This window comes from Sceloporus occidentalis, unplaced genomic scaffold (assembly GCF_023333645.1).
Source record: "Sceloporus occidentalis isolate IW3139 unplaced genomic scaffold, rSceOcc1.0.p SCAF_1, whole genome shotgun sequence".
Classification (NCBI taxonomy): Eukaryota; Metazoa; Chordata; class Lepidosauria; order Squamata; family Phrynosomatidae; genus Sceloporus; species Sceloporus occidentalis.
Window position 1 is genome coordinate 25,630,473 of NW_028316981.1, and position 16,878 is coordinate 25,647,350.

The 16,878-nt window shown below is 43.5% G+C and overlaps 1 protein-coding gene across 4 annotated transcripts in view; it reads left to right on the forward strand.

Annotated features, from left to right (window-relative positions):
* USP19 (ubiquitin specific peptidase 19) overlaps positions 1-16,878 on the forward strand; it is a 53,383-nt gene continuing 36,505 nt past the window's right edge. For all 4 annotated transcript variants that reach the window (XM_089518320.1, XM_089518310.1, XM_089518305.1 and 1 more), the window contains exons 1-2: positions 1-150; positions 10,130-10,407. In XM_089518320.1, coding sequence (XP_089374446.1) covers positions 10,266-10,407 — 142 coding nt within the window. In that variant the 5' untranslated portion in view covers positions 1-150; positions 10,130-10,265. The remainder of the gene's footprint in view (positions 151-10,129; positions 10,408-16,878) is intronic.

The window sequence follows — 16,878 nt, forward strand, 5'->3', positions numbered from 1 at the left end:
CACGAGCTCGGGCCTAGGCTGGCTGTGGAAGTCCGTTTGGTGGTTCGAAACCAAACAAGCCAAACGGCGGCGGAGGAGAAGGAGGGAGGGAGTCGGTCGCCGCCGCCGCCGCCGCCGCCGGGGGCCTGTTGGGAGGGCGGGCGGGCGCCGGTGAGTGGTGCGGGGAAGCGGAGGCGGAGCGGAGGAGCCTCAAGGGCGGGACCTGGAGGAGGAGGAGGTTGGGGTCCCCTGGGAGGGAGCGGCTTCGGGGAGGCTGACCCCAACCCTGACCTTACCCTTCGTCGCCCAGGCTGGCAGGAGGCGTCCTCCTCCTCCTTCCCCAGGACCCTCCCTCCCTCCTCCTCCTCCTCCTCCTCTCCAGGAGGCATTCCAAGAGGTCCTCCATTTTGAGCATCACTAAGAAGCAGGGACTCATGCTTGCACTGAGTGTGTTTTAGCTTTGGCTTTCTGTCCAGGAAGGGCCTCCATTTTGAGCAGGGCTAAGAAGCACGGGTTTAGATTTATATCAAATGTGGGGGTTTTGTTTTGTTTGCTCTAATTGTGTCTCTCCAGGAGGCGTTGCCCCATGCGCTCTCTCCATCTGGAGCATCACCAAGAAGCACTGGTTGATATTTGCACTAACTGTTTTCAGCTTTTGCTTTCTGTCCAGGAAGGATACCAAAAGGTCCTCCATTTTGAGCAGGGCTAAGAAGCACGGGTTTATATTTGTATTAAGTGTGTTTAGCTTGTACTTTCTCTGCAGGAAGACTTTCAGAAGGTCCTCCATTTGGGGCATGGTTAAGAAGCGTGAACTTATATTAACATGAGTGTCTTTACCTTCTTATTTTGCTCATGCCCTCCACTTTTCTTGTAGGTCCCCCATTTGGAGCAGGACTCAGAAGCACGAATTCACATTTTATATTAAGTGTTTTAGCTTTGATTTCGGAATGTCCTCCATTTTGTTCTTGGAGGCCCTCCATTTTGCGGCACCTTGCCCTTCTTTGCGGCTATTAGGACCTCTCTGCAAAGGCCCTTTCGGTCCACTGCTGGTGCGTCTCCTTCTCTGTGGAGCTGACAGAGTGACCAGAGGTCCTAATAACCACAAAGGAGGACAAGGCACCCCAAAATGTGGGGCATTCAAGAAAAATGGAGGACGTTCCAAGGCTAAAATCACGAACATTGATGTAAATCCCTCCTTCTGAGTGATGCTCAGGATGGAGGACCTATTGGAATTCCTCCTGGACAGAAGGCTGAAATGGAGGGTGTGCCTCGTTGCCCTGGAGGCTGAGGGGCTCGGAGGCAGTTTCAAGAGGGTCAGGTTGAGGACACTGAGCTGGCTCCCCCCACTCTTTCTCAGGCTATCTCTGCCTCCTGCCCTTTAGGAGCTGAGCTTCCCTTCCTTCTGGCTTTGGCCTTCTGTGTTTCCTTCCTTGGGCGCTTTGTTTGCCCAGCTTCCAGGCCTCAGCTGTTTTTTTTGTGGCGGGAGATTGTGGGGGCAGCCTCTGTTTCCTGTTGGGACGGATGCCTTGGGGTCCCTTCGCTTAAAAGGCACCCCTTTCTTTCAGAGCCTCAAAGCAGGACAGCGTCTGTGCTCAGCTTTATGCATCTCAGGAGACTCTCCCCATCAGTGTTCAAAGAGATCTTGTAGCGGTTTTGAGACTAACTGAAAGAGAGAAACTGGTAGCACAGAGCTTTCCTAGACTTGAGTCTATGGACCAAAACCCACTGTAGAAATAATCCATTTTGAGACTGCTTTAACTGCCCTTGCTCAATGTTAGGGAATCACTGTAGTTTTGTGAGATATTTAGCCTTCGCTGTAAGATAGGTCTGATGTCACAATAAACTACAATTCTCAGGATTCCCTAGCATTGAGCCAGGACATTTAAAGCAGTTTCAAACTGGATTATTTCTGTTGTATGTTTTGGACCTCAGTCTGCAAGCATCTTCAGGGGGAGTGTAGCCCCATCCAGCACAGGCTGTTAATCCCTATTCCCTGAGCTGTCTTTTGACTGACCAGGAGCATCTCTGTCCCTGGATAAGTATGCAAAGGGAGCTTGTAGCACCTTTGAGATGAATGGGAAGAAAGAAGCAGGCAACACGAGCTTTACTAAACTTGAGCCTACTTACATGCATTTGGTGGAGTGGAAAGCCCAGGGACAGACCTGAGTTGATCTCCTGTATAAATTAAAGGCATGTTTTGGAGCCAAAATTGTGGATTTTGATATCACTCGTGCATAAGTCAAGGGCAAAACATATGGAGTATGTAACAAAGGATCTAAAGGGTGAAGCAAAGGAAAACAAAGGCATATCTGTTTGTGCTCACCCAAAAGGTTGGATAGATGAGAGAATAGAGGAGGGTCAGCGCTTTCAGGGCACTCTTGCCTTTCACCAGGGGAGGGTTCCTTTTTTAGTTGTTTTTTCTATAAGAGTTAAAGTACAGTAGTTAAATTGACCCATGGATAGGTGGACTCAGTTTTTTTGGTTCAATTATTAGACTAAAATTTCTAGACTTAGGCCCCATACAGATAGGCCAAAATAAAGCTGTTTCGGGTCACTTTGAGGTATGCTGTTTTAATGATGCATGTGTCCTAAGAGTCTGGAAGCCATGCCAAAGCCACATTCCAGTCTTAAGGACTGGAGCATAGCTCTGGTGCGGCTTCCGGACTCTTAGAACGCATGCATCATTTAAACAGCATACCTCAAAGTGACCCAAAACAGCTTTATTTTGGCCTATCTGTATGGGCCCTTAGATATGAGTATATATCAGTCTGTGTACGAGAATGTCCATAGGAATCAAAACGTTGTGGGTGTGGAGATGCTATATAGGTCTGCTCCATCAAATGCATCTGAGGAAGTGGGCTCAGGTCTACAAAAGCTCAAGCTACCAGCTTCTTTCTTTCATTTAGTCTCAAAGGTGCTATAATATCCCTTTGCATACTGATTTTCCAGACTAATAGGGCTATGTCTTTGAATCCTACCCCCCCCCCCCCCCATGCATGAGATTAAATGCATAGTGCCAGAGACATTACTTTCTAGTCTTCTATTGACATGTGGAAATAGAGCTGAGGGGCTGTATTTGCTGCTGCTCTTGCTGAGTAAAAAGCTCTTAGAAGTATGCAGTAGAGTGCCATGCAAGTGGGTGAGAAGTATGGAGAGATCCCAGAGTAAGAGAAAGCAAGAGCTCAGTTGGGTCTTAGTGCGGTGAAAATAGCACAGTACATGAACGGCAATTGATAGCCAAACAAATTACAGCAGCTTGGGATGATTTGTGTCATAGCAACTTAAACAGGACTTCAAACTTTTGTTGAATCAAAACTGCCCTTTAGGATTGTTGGGCTTTCTGCTCCCTATAAAGTCATTTTTTTCAGATGATATACCTTTCCCCTCCCCAGCCTTGAAATTATGAAATTATTTTGGGCCAGGTTTGGTCACTTAATAGCAGTTAATCTTTATCTGGAAGTAAGTCCTGTTGAATGTTATGGAAGTTATTTCTGAATGGATAGGCACAGAGTTTAACTGTTTGTGTTTATATAGTGCCTTCCATCCCCATGTGGAAAACTATTGAACAAATAGCTGGCTAGCATTCCAAAGTTGGCATGTGCGGGATGTGGGTCTTTCATGGGACATAAAATATGAATGTGCTGCTTTTCTGAGCAACTGGACCAAGTCTCAAATATTGTTGTCGTCTCCCCCCCGCCCCCCCGGAACATTCTGATGTGTACTTTTGAAACTGGCCTTGTTATGTGCCATCAAGAGCCAAAACAGACTGCAGAAATAATCACATTTGAGATCACTTTAACTGACTTGGTTCTGTGCTGGGGAATTCTCTGAGCTGTAGTTTTGTGAGACATTTAGCGTTCTCTGTCAGAAAAGTCTGGTGCCACAACAAACTACAGTTCCCAGAATTCCCTTGCCAGGGCAGTTAAAATAGATTATTTCTGCAGTGTGTTTTGGCCCTAAATTGACTTGGATTTATGATGACCCTATGAACAGGAGACCTCCAAGAGACCCTGTTATTAACAGCCATGCTCAGGTCTTGCAGATTTATGGCTGTGGTTTCCTTGATTGAGTCAATCCACCTGTAATTAGATCTACTGCCTTTCACTTTACCAAGCATTATCTTTTCCAGTGAGTGATGTCATCTCATGATGTGTCAAAAGTAAGATAGACTCAGCTTAGCCATTTTGGCTTCTAGGGAGACTTCAAGTTTGATTTACTCTAGGGCCTAGTTATTTGTCTTTTTGGTGTTCCATGGTACTTGTAAAAATTCCTCCAGTACCAAATTTGAAACGAATAAAATGTCATGAACATAACCATTTGATTTCTTATCTTTCCTGAACAGTGGTTTAGGTATTGAAGATTTTCAGTTTTATTTATGTTATCTCTTTGTTGTAGTGCTGAATCCTGTTAGTTTGTACTGTATTTGACATTCAGTTATTATGATTTCTGTTCCAGTTGTTCGGAAATGACCTAATTAACTCTAGAAGAGAGGCTTATTCTTTGTGCTGATCCACCTCTGTTTTCCTCTTTTCATCCTTGTTTCACTACACACCTGAATTCCTCCACAGTATATTCTACAGCTAGGGGACAGGTTGTGGATTGGTTTAGAACTGTTGGTGATCCAGTGGAGCAAGCTCCAGAGAGTGAGCCTAAAGCTAATGTATTGTTGTAACAACAAAAAAGAGGTTTTAACTGTTATAACTACTGTTATTAGCTTTATTAATACCCTATCTTTCCCCCAAAACTGGGACTCAGTGCAGCTAACTAAAATGTGTACAATAATATCTGCAGAGCATCTGTAAAGTCAGCATGGAGATATCATTTGAGCACTGGACTAGAACTCCAGGAGATCAGGTTTTGAATCCTTGTTCAGCCATGGAAATTCACTGGGTGGCTTTGGGCCTTAGAGGAGGGCATGGCAAACCTCTGAATAAATATTGCCAAGAAAACCCCATGATAACATTGCCATAAATCAGAGTCAACCTGAAGGCTCATAACAACAATGACACCAATAATATAACTAAAAGCCTACAAAAGGCAAACACTGACAGAATTAAACTAATACAAAAACAGAGAAGTAACGTTTAATATAGAAATAACCAATACCAGGAAGGGAGGAAGTTATAATTTCAGCAGGTATTTGCTATTGTTACTATTTTGTTTTTTAAATGTGTGTCTTTTGTTGGGGTGTGTGTATGTATTTGTTGTGGAAATGTTGTTATGGTACTGTTAAATGTTGAAAAGAAATAAAGAATATAACTGAAAAAATTAAATTGCTAACAATATTAAAGCAATTTAAAATGCGCAATTAAAATAATTTAAAAAGCAGTTAAAAACAGTACAGGTAAAACAATACACCACCTGTTTAAAAGCCCTATTGCTGGAAGGATGGCAAGGAGCTTCTGGCTTCCCTGAGGTGAGAGTGTAAGAGCTTAAAAGGCAGCACCAAGAATGGCCTATCCATGTCCCCATCAGCTTTGCCTGTGAAGATGGTAGTACTGAAGAAAGCCCGCTCCTGAGAATCCCAGGACTTGAGCATGCTTATATGGGAAGATATAGAGCCTGTCAGACAGCCTGGTCCTAACTGAACATTAGGAAGAATTTCCCAGCATTAAAAGCAATCCAGGAAGGTAACAAATCACTTCAGAAAGTAGTGAACTCTCTAGATTTGGACACTTAAAAAAAAGATTGAATGACATCTCTCAGAGGTGCTCTAGATACGGCGTTCTTACACTGGCTGTCAATTAGACTACACAGCCCTTGTCATTCCTTCTAACTACAATTCTGTGATCCTAATAAAAATTTCCTTTCAAAAGAATAAGCAGTCTTTTTTTTGTTACTCTTGAGTTATATTAACAATTCTGGTTCGGATGGATTATTGTATTTTGGAGTAAGGAAGCATATTTAATTTGAGCAGCAACCTTGTTTGTATTTTTCCTTTCTTGTCCAGTAAGGGACTTGCCTAAGTGGTCTGACACTACTTTCTGCATGGATGCTTTATGGTCCATTAGTCTGGATGTCATAGGCTGATATGTGGAACAATGATCTTTTGATACCATTCAATTGTGAATGTGTGAGTAGATGGAAGATGCATGGTGGAAGAGTATATTGAACATAAAATGGGAATTTCATGGATATGTGCTCTGCAGATGTTGGATCCTTCTAAACAAACGGGGGGAAAGGACACTGAAAATACAGCTTGAGCTCTTTTCCAAAATGATCCCAGTTAGATACTGGCAGATTATCAGAATTGATGGTTATCCACAACGGATATGTCCTCTGAAATAGTGGAAACTAGGAATCAGGTGCATTGATTTTGTAACTTCTGGATCCCTACATTTTTTGCAGCTCCTTAAGAGAGCTAGTGTGGTGTAGCGGTTTGAGTGTTGGACTACAACTCTAAAGACCAGGGTTCAATTCCCAGTTTGGCCATGAAACCCACTGGGTTATCTTGGGCATGTCACACTCTTTCAACCTCAGGGGAAAACAATGGCAAATGTCTGAACAAATCTGTGATAGGTTCATCTTAAGGTTGGCATAAGTTGAAAACGACTTGAAGGCACACAACAACAAGATTGCTTGTCATGGTAAAACAGGTGGTAAAACAGTCATTCTTGGCTAAAGTCTTCCCTCTGTGCTTCCTTCAGAACACAGCTGCTTCTTGAAGGGATCACTACCTAGCAGGAGATCCAAGTTCATAGTTCAGAGCCAAATGAGTCCTTGGTTGTGTCAGTATTGATGGAATCTTAGGCCACATGTTCACAGAAGTGAACTGCAATTTACATGGTTCCCAGCTTCACTTGCAGTCCTTTCCATCTGATGTATTCCAGCTGCTGTCTTAGATTCTATTGTTTTATCTAGTGTACTTAGCCTTGAGTCATAGACTCTTTGCTTGGAAGTGGTTTGGGCATGTCAGCATCAGCCTCTTGCTCAGTGGAACTGCCAGCGAGTGCTCTTTTGTTCAAGCTAAGCATGGCTTTCTGGGTGGTTCCCTTTGGCTTGGTTCAAGAAGTCTACTGGTTTCTTTGTGCTTAGGAGTACTGATAGGCTTGGAGGTGAACTCTTAAAATCATCTTAGTACAGGGGAGCCTAGTCAAATTCTTAAGCCTTTCTGAATTAGTGTGGGATGTCTACCCTATATATAGTTAATCCTGTATAGCACACTACCACTGGGAAACTACATGCATCTTTTGTAAATACTGTACACATGAAACATCTTTGGTGCATAGTGGACTTTCTGTAATTTATACCAAAACTGGAGTGTAATAAACACATAAAATAAATTATTGGCTTATTTCCTCTGATTTTGGAAAAGTTGTTCTGTTACATTAAAAAAAATCCCAGAATCCCTCAGCTAGTGACCATTCTGACTGAGGGATTCTGGAAGTTATAATGCAAAAGAAGAAGAAGAGCTGATCTCCCCACCTACGTCCATTGTTTTGCTGGTTTCTATCTACATAGGTTAAGGCCTCAGCCTGGTCCTCTGCTGATATTTGTCCTGCTTCCCTTTGCCCCCCCCCCCCCCCGACCCACAATCTACAGTTTGTAGCAGTGGTGGGTGACTAGCTGGGTTTAATTGTTCTTTTCATTTCCCACAGCGACCCAGAGATGTTGTGAGTACTTTGAGAATTTTGAAACAGTGGCTAGAACTACCCATTACTATTTAGACTGCCAGTGTTTGCTGCTTTTAGGTACATCCAGTAGAATCCACTACTGGAGGAGAAGGATAACCAAAAGATTATTTGCCCAGGACTTCCTAAAAACTGGAGCCTGCCCAGTCCCCTTCTCCACTCCTCCCCATGCCTGCCATGCTGGGGCTGTGACTTCCATTGTATGTCCCAGTCCTTACTACTGTGTTTCCTTATAAAACTTTGTGTTGAGAGAGTAATCAATATATTTGTGTCCAGGAATGGTAGGGAGGATTAGTTCTATTAGGAGCTACTACAACAAAAACCAATGCAGTTGTACTGTATTGGAAGATAAAATAGAAAAGAGGTAGTGATTCAGTACCCAGCGTAAAGGCTCAGTTGGCCTGATATGGTTTGAAAGGCTGCCTCTAGTGAAGCAGGAGACTTCTCATTCATCCTCTATACTCCAGTATCTCTGTTTTACATGTAGCTTGAGGAGCCAGATTTCACTGGTGAGATTTAGAATCACAGTGCCAGAAGGGACCAGTCTCCTCTAACCCTCTGCCAATGCAGGAAGTCTCTGATTATTTCCAGGAGGATTCTCTTTGGTCTGCATCACACATGAATGGATGTCTTCACATTCTTCCTGAGGGTAAAGGCATATAAGACATTTGTGCAAGTGGTGGTTACCTTTGAGATGAGAACTTGGATGGCATTTCTAAAGAGTTCCTAGGCTTAAGTGGTGGTGGTTGTTTGTTCCTATTTTATTATGCTTTAAATTTGTTTTTTTAAATTAACATCTTTTAAAATAAAACTGATTTGATTGTGCTTTAACGTGTGTATTAATAGTTCTGGTTGTACTCTGTTTTTAAATGGTTGTGACACTTTGAATCCTGTGCTATGCGAAAGGTGGGATATCAAATAAATAAATTCAGGTTTTCTCTGTCCTGTGTAACAGGACGGAGTATAAAAATTAGTACAGAAAAGCCACTTTGAATGCTTTTTAGAGCTGTGTTGGCAGAGTATGAATGTGAAAAGTAAAACAGATAACTTGGTTTCCTTATCTGGCAGCCTGTTTATTTGGAGTAAGTACTGGAGGGTGAAACTGAAAATGTAATTTGATAGTTAAAGCTCAGAACTGCCCAGAGCGATGCCAGTAGCCATGCAGGCAGGGAAGGGGACTAAGCCAGTATCTGCTTGGGGTACAGTATGAAACCTGCAGTGTTCACCTTGGCTGAATATGTCTCTCACTGCCTTTTGTGGGAGTTGCTTTTACTGTATTTCAGCAGCATGTTAATGAATATTTAAGGCGCAACTGACCTCTTGAATATGCAGCATTCAAAGGGGCAAGCAAATAGAAGGGTGGAGCTACACTTGTGAAATAACTTTAAAGGAAACTTTATTGGCTTTTGCTCCCATAAGAGAATCATATTGATTTCTGAAGCAACAACAGCATCCTTCATGGAAACAATATTGTATTCAGTTGTTATGAGTATCCAGTAAAACAGTGGTTCTCAGACTTTTTGTCCTTGTGACTTTTACATCTATATCCAGATGTTGCTTTCATCGCTTCCTCCACCTGATGTACATTAAAAATAGTTTGTTTGTTTAATGTGTGTATGTTTATTCACACATGTACTGTATATTCATATTTTAACATATGGAAATAGCTGTCCTTCTCCTTCTTCCTCTCCCTCAGGGAGAGCCTCTCAGTATTGTCCTTATCTCCTCCCCCGTTCCAGGACAGAAAAGATTGGGGAGGAATGAGGAGCTCCAAGTCTTGGACCCCTCTTGAGCAATTCTTGCGCCCTGCCTCCAGAGTCCCACCCCACTATTTGAGAACCACTGCAGTAAAGAGTCGAATAACAGCATCTCAGCTTTGATAAGCTGAGACACCCATTTATTCCATTAGATCCTCACTAGTCTGGCATTCTGTGTTGTGAGAGAATATTGACTGATTCACTTTGGCTGTGGGCACATCAAGTTTTTTAAAAGTCCCCATCTCAAAATACTTGCTGGTAGTACTTGCTGGATTAAGCCTCAAAATTGATTTCACTGGTCTTTGTTTACCTTACATATTGGTGGTGTTACTATCCCCCAGCAAAAAAAGATGCACAGTACTAGACGGGCCACTCTGTGTTGGAACCTTCTTGTTTCTGATGTGTAGATTACATTTTAGGGCTTTTTAAAATAGTCTCTATGGGCCCATACAGACAGGCCAAAATAAAGCTGCTTCGGGTCACTTTGGAGGTATGCTGTTTAAATGACACATGCATCTTAAGAGGCCAGAAGCTGCGCCAAAGCTGCACTCCATGTCCTTAAGACTGGAGCGTGGCTCTGGTGCGGCTTCTGGCCTCTTAGGACGCATGAATCATTTAAACAGCATACCTCCAAAGTGACCCGAAGCAGCTTTATTTTGGTCTGTCTGTATGGACTCTATGACATTTCTACCATCACCGAACTTTTTCATTTCTTTACTACCCACCTTTATCTAATGTCTTTCTCCATATACCTTCTTGCAGGCATTTTGTTCCTTGCCAGAGAGATTGACCACAAAGAGTCGCCAAGATAGCTGGCTCGGGAAGAAAACGTCGCACCCCTGACCCAGACTCCGTCACTGACCCCGGCGGGCCGTTTGTCTCATCCAAACGGCTGAAAATGTCCAGTAGTGCCAGTGTACCTGGTCAGAGGAGAACAGCACGGGGAGTGGATGATGCAACCAACAAAAAGAAACAGAAGGATCGAGCTAATCAAGAGAGCAAGGAAGGCGAGAGACCAGTTGGCAGTGACTCAAGGAAAGGTAGGGGTTTGTGGTGGAAATATCCATCATTGTACAAACTAAGAACTGGATCACTATATATGCAAGACTGATCCTTATACAACCAGTGGAGGAGCTGTATTTGAGCTTGGAAAATCCCAAGGTACTTAGTAACTAAGAAAAATACTTTGAAATTCCTAGAAATCATTGTTATTTGCTTTCTATTTAGCGCATAGAGTTTGGAAGCTGCTTAACAGAACTCAGCAGGAAAGATGGCTCCTCCCCAGATTAGCTGGATTATACATAGAAACCCCTCCCTTGCATTGTTACTTAATCATTGGGATATCTAACATCTTTTGATTACGTCGTTGGCAGAGCTAATGATCTAGAATTCCCACTCCACCCATAATGCAGCCTGAAAGAATTAACTCAGTTTTCACCCACTTTTAAAAAAGTACTACTTATAATTTTAAAGAGATGCTTAAAGGAGTGTGAAGGAATAGCAAATTCATGTTATGTGAGCAGTGTTTTTTATATTGGCAACACTGGCCTCAAACTAGCTATTGCTCAAACTAGCTCCATATCTCAGCTTCTGAAATATTGTTAAGCAGCATAGAAAATATTAATAGTTTTGTTCCTTGGATATAGTTCATAGTGAGTGCTCTTTCCTAGCATGAAGTGCGATGCAGGTCTGCTCTCCCTCTTGATTCTTGAAAACTTTTCTTGATCAGCCTTTTTAAGCATGACAGTTGCTTCATTGGAAGGGTATAGTGAGGCCTTTTGTTTTCCCTCCTTCAGAATCAGCTGCCTGCTCTTGGGCCCTAAATGCAATGCATAGTTGCAGCCTTGAGGAATTGTTTTCATCAATGTTTTCAAATGGCTGGAGAAGAGAATCATATAATCATAGAGTTGGAAGAGACCACAAGGCCCATCCAGTCCAACCCCCTGCCATGCAGGAAATCTAAAACAAAGCATCCCCGACAGATGGCCTTCCAGCCTCTGTTTAAAGACCTCCAAGGAGGGAGACTCCACTACACTCCGAGGGAGTTTGTTCCACTGTTGAACAGCTCTTACTGTCAGGAAGTTCCTCCTAATGTTGCAGTGGAATCTCTTTTCCTGTAGCTTGCATCCATTGCTCTGGGTCCTAGTCTCTGAAGCAGCAGAAAACAAGCTTACTCCCTCCTCAATATGACCTCCCTTCCAATATTTAAACAGGGCTATCATATCACCTCTTAACCTTCTCTTCTTCAGACTAAACATCCCCAGCTCCCTGAGTCTTTCCTCATAGGGCATGGTTTCCAGACCCTTCACCATTTTAGTCGCCCTCTTTTGGACACGCTCTAGTTTCTCAATGTCCTTTTTGAATTGTGGTGCACAGAACTGGACACAATATTCCAGGTGGGGCCTGACCAGAGCAGAATAGAGTGGCACTATTACTTTCCTTGATCTAGACACTATACTTCTATTGATGCAGCATAAAATCGCATTGGCCTTGTTAGCTGCCGTATCGCACTGTTGATTCATGTTCAACTTGTGGTCTACTTAGACTCCTAGATCCCTTTCACATGTAGTCTCATTCAGCCAGGTGGCACTCATCCTATATCTGTTCATTTCATTTTTCCACCCTAAGTGCAGTACCTTGCAGTTCTCCGTGTTGAATTTCATTTTGTTAGCTTTGGCCCAGCTTTCTAGTCTATTCAGGTCATTTTGTATTTTAATCCTGTCCTCTGATGTGTTAGCTACTCCTCCTAATTTGATGTCATCTGAAAATTTGATAAGTATGCTCCCAATTCTGTCATCCAAGTCATTGATAAAGATGTTAAATAACACTGGTCCCAGGACAGAGCCCTGTGGGATCCCACTGGTCACTTCTCTCCAGGATGAAAAGGAACCATTGTTGAGCACCCTTTGGATTTGGCTGGTCAACGAATTACAAATCCATATAACAGTTGCCTTGTCTAGCCCACATTTCACTAGCTTGTTTGCAAGAATGTCATGGGAAACCTTGTCAAAGGCCTTACTGAAATCAAGATATCCTATATCCACAGCATTCCCTTCATCTACCAAGCTGGTAATTTTGTCAAAGAAAGAGATAAGATTTATCTGGCATGACTTCTTTCTCTGAAACCCGTGTTGACTTTTTGTGATTATGGAATTGCCATCTAAATGTTCACAAACTCTCTGTTTAATTATCTGCTCCAGAATCTTTCCTGGTATTGATGTCAGACTAACTGGACATAATTGTTGGGATCCTCTTTTTTTCCCTTTTTGAAGATGGGGACGTTTGCCCTCCTCCAGTCTGCTGGGATGTCTCCTTTTCTCCAGGAGTTCTCAAAGATGATTGCCAATGGCTCCGATACTACATTTGCCAGTTCTTTTAATCCTCTTGGATGTAGTTCATCTGGTCCTGGAGACTTATATTCATTTAGATTAAGGTATTCCTGTACTATCTCTTAGCTTATTCTGTGCTGAAATTCTCCTATTCTGTCCTCTGCTCCATTTTCCTCAGGTTGAGCACCCTTTGCCTTTTCTGAGAAGACTGAGGCAAAGAAAGTGTTGAGTAATTCTGCCTTTTCTCTGTCCCCTGTTAGCGTTTTGCCATCTTCTCCACGCAGTGGCCCTACCATTTCCTTCTTCTTCCTTTTGCTGCAGCCCTTTTTATTGTTCGTAACCTCTCTAGCAAGCCTGAGTTCATTCTGTGCTTTAGCTTTTCTGACTTTACCTCTACACATGCTAGCTCTTTGTTTGAATTCCTCTTTGGTGATTTCCCCATTTTTCCATTTCTTATATACGTTCCGTTTAAAAGTTAGCTCAATTGAAAGTTCCTTAATCATCCATCCTGGTTTCTTGAGACACCCCCTATTTTTCTTCCTCACTGGAACTGTTTTAAATTGTGCCTTCAGTATCTCTCTTTTGAGAAACTCCCATCCGTCCTGAACTCCCTTCTCTTTTAGTATTTCTGACCACAGGATCAACCCCAGTATTTCTCTAAGTTTACTGAAATCAGCTTTCCTAAAGTCTAGAATGCGTGTCTGACTATGCCTGGCTTCTCCTTTCGACTGTATAACAAACTCCAGGAGAACATGGTCACTTCCACCTAATGACCCCACCACTTGTACCCCATTAACCAAGTCGTCCTTGTTGGTTAGGATCAGATCTAAAATAGCTGACCCCCTTGTTGCCTCTTCCACCTTTTGGACCATGAAATTGCCTTCCAGGCAAGTGAGGAATTTGCTAGACCTTGAGGATTTGGCTGAGTTTGTCTTCCAGCAAATATCAGGAAAGTTGAAGTCACCCATCACTACTACATCTCTCCTTTCTGAATGTGTGGTTATCTCTTCTAGAAAGGCATCATCCAATTCCTCCGTATCTCGGGGGTCTGTAGTAGACTCCCACAATAACATCCTTGTTGTTTCCCTCCCCTTTAATTTTTATCCAGATGCTCTCCACCTGGCTTCCGGGATTGATGTCCTGGATCTCTTCACTGATGTAAATATCTCTGACATATAGTGCTATTCCTCCTCCTTTCCTGTTTGGCCTATTTCTCTTAAAAAGGTTATAGCCCTCTATTTCTACATTCCACTTATGAGACTCATCCCACCAGGTTTCAGTGATGCCTATTATATCATATTTGCTTTGTTGTACTAGGAGTTCGAGTTCATCTTGCTTATTTCCCATGCTCTGTGCATTAGTGTAGAGACATCGCAGACCATGAGTCCCCTTTACTTGCTGCCTGTGCAAACATTTTTGCCTCCCACTGTTGGGTCCTTGCACTGTTTGTCTTGTTCCCTCTGTGACAGTTTGGCTATTTTCTCCAGCCCTTTTGCCTTCCAGAATACTGTCTCCCTCCCCCGTATATCTCAGTTTAAAGCTCTCCTGATCAAGTTCTTGAGACTGTTGGCAAAAACATTTCTACCAACTGGCGTGAGATGCAACCCGTCTGTTGCCAGAAGTCCCTCCTCATAGAACCGCAGCCCATGATCCAAGAATCCAAACCATTCCTGGCAACACCATCTATGGAGCCAGTTGTTTACACCCGCTATTTTCCTCTCCCTTCAACTGGGAGAAGAGATGAGATGACAACCTGCGCATCCATCTCTTTCAGCTTCCTACCCAGAGCCTCATAATCCCATATGATATTCTGAAGGCTGTGCCTTGCAGTATCATTGGTTCCCACATGAACCAAAAGAAAGGGGTAATGGTCAGTAGGCTTGACAGGTCTTATCAGCCTTTCTGTCACATCACAGATCTTTGCCCCAGGGAGGCAGCACACCTCCCGAGACATCTTGTCAGGCCCACAAACCACTGGTTCAGTGCCTCTCAGCAACACGTCCCCCACGACCACCACATGCCTCCTCCGAGGCTTAGAAGAAGTTGTTCCTTTTGGTAGTACAGTCTGTCCTCGCCTTACACGGGGGATCCATTCCGGATTCCTCCGCGTAAGGCGAATTCCACCTATGCTCGAGCCCCATTGGAAACAATGGGGCTCGTGCGCGGCAGCGCGGGCGGGCAGGCGCGGGGCGCAACGGGCGGGCAGGCGCGGGGCGCAATGGACGCGCGCCCATTCAATTGAATGGGACGCGCCGCCCCTTCCGCCCTGCGCGTGCCCCGCGGCTTGAGCGCGTATGCTCAAGGCCGCGTATGGCGTGCCCGCGTATGGCGTGGGCGCACTTTACTCCCAGGACCCCCTGCTCTGTCCCTGAAGTCTGTTCCTGCTGCTGTTATTCATCATTCTTGATAATAGAGAGAGAGTCAAATCGATTCTGCAGCTGCAAGCTCACAGAACGTTCCCTGGTTTCCCTACTTCTGTGTGTGACTTTCCTCCAACCATCTACTTCTGTTGTATGTGAAGTGACCTCCTCCTCCTCCGCAACCTCCTCTGTGTCTTACCCATCCAAGTCCCTTCAGTCCGTTCTGTTTAGGAAAAGCACTTGCTTCCTAGGATGCTGAAGTGTAGATACCTGGGCCTCCAGCTGCCAGACTTTTTCTTCCAAGAGGGCTACCAACTTGCACTTGGTGCAGGTGAAGTTCCCCACATCTCTAGGCAAGAAGACAAACATCCCACAAGTGTTGCAGGTGACTGCAACAGGCCCTTCACTGTCCATACTGAGAAGTCTTAAGGAGGCACTGAAACAAGACTGTGGGTTTCCCCTGCTAAACACCAGTGTAAATAACCCCTGATGGCTTGGCCTTTGTCCCCAAACCCTGTCCTTGAGTTCAATTCACTGGGCCTATAGTTATGTAGACTAGCTCCTTCCGGAGGCAAGTCTCTGACTCACTTCCTCTGAGCAGAAGTACCCACAAGCCTCTTAACGAAAAAAGGGAAAAGAAAATGTGGAAAATTAAAGGGGAATCCCTCCAACAGTGTTCCCAGGTCGGCTTCTACTGTGTACTCCAACCCCTCCTTGTATATTAGTTCTGTCAGGGAAGGGCATGTTAGATTGAGACTACAGAGAAATTTATTGCAATGGTTTCCTTAATTCGTCATAAAAATTTTAAAAAATTAAACAATTTGCAAGCCTTGAAAGGGTGAGCTAGAATACCTCCCCCAGCACTTAAACAGAACTAGGTTCTGGCCTCACCCACCAATGATACACAGCAATATCCCAAAGTTTAAAAAGTTCAGATCTCACCAAAGCAAGCACATGGAGAAAGAAAGCCAGCTTTCCTCCTTGAAAGAGCTCCTTGAAAGAGCTTTGAAGCATTGATTTGCAGGCATTCTAATTCTAGTTGTACGCAAACGGACTTTCACTCATATTCAAGGCCCATTGGCTTGAATATAGGCATAGGCGTGCAGTTGCACACCCCATTCATTCTCCCTCTGTTCATCCCTCTCACAGAAGCGAGGGATACAAGTCTGAAAACTGAGAATGGAGGGAGGACTGCAATTAGTTGCTTTTGGCACTAAAGAAGATGAAGTTATTTTTAAAAAACAATGTAGTCTAGCAAAAGTGAAATTACTTTATTCGTTTAACAAGTAACTATTTCTAGTTACTTTCTGTAGTTACTCTTAAAGGACATTTATAGAGGCTTTCCAACATTAATTTTTCAAGTTTTATGTAATTCCCTCATCAATCCTAAATTATTTCTCTCTTAGAAAATTGGTGTAAAATAATAGAAAAGTAGTTGTAATGAAACAAGTTAGAATTATAGAGTTGGGTCCAACCCCATTCTGCCATGCAGGAACTCTCAATTAAAGCACCCCCAACAGATGGCCATCCAGCCTCTGCTTAAAGACCTCCAAAGTAGGAGACTCCACTACACTCCGAGGGAATGTGTTCCACTGTCGAACAGCCCTTACTATCAGGAAGTTTCTCCTAATGTTGAGGTGGAATCTCTTTTTCTGTAGCTTGCATCCATTGTTCCAGGTCCTGTTCTCTGGAGCAGCAGAAAACAAGCTTGCCCCCTCCTCATTATGACATTTTCCAATATTTAACAGCAATGAGTTATTTAGCAAACCAATAAACTAATAACAGGAACAAACTACTTTTAAAAAGTAATTTTCCAAGGTCT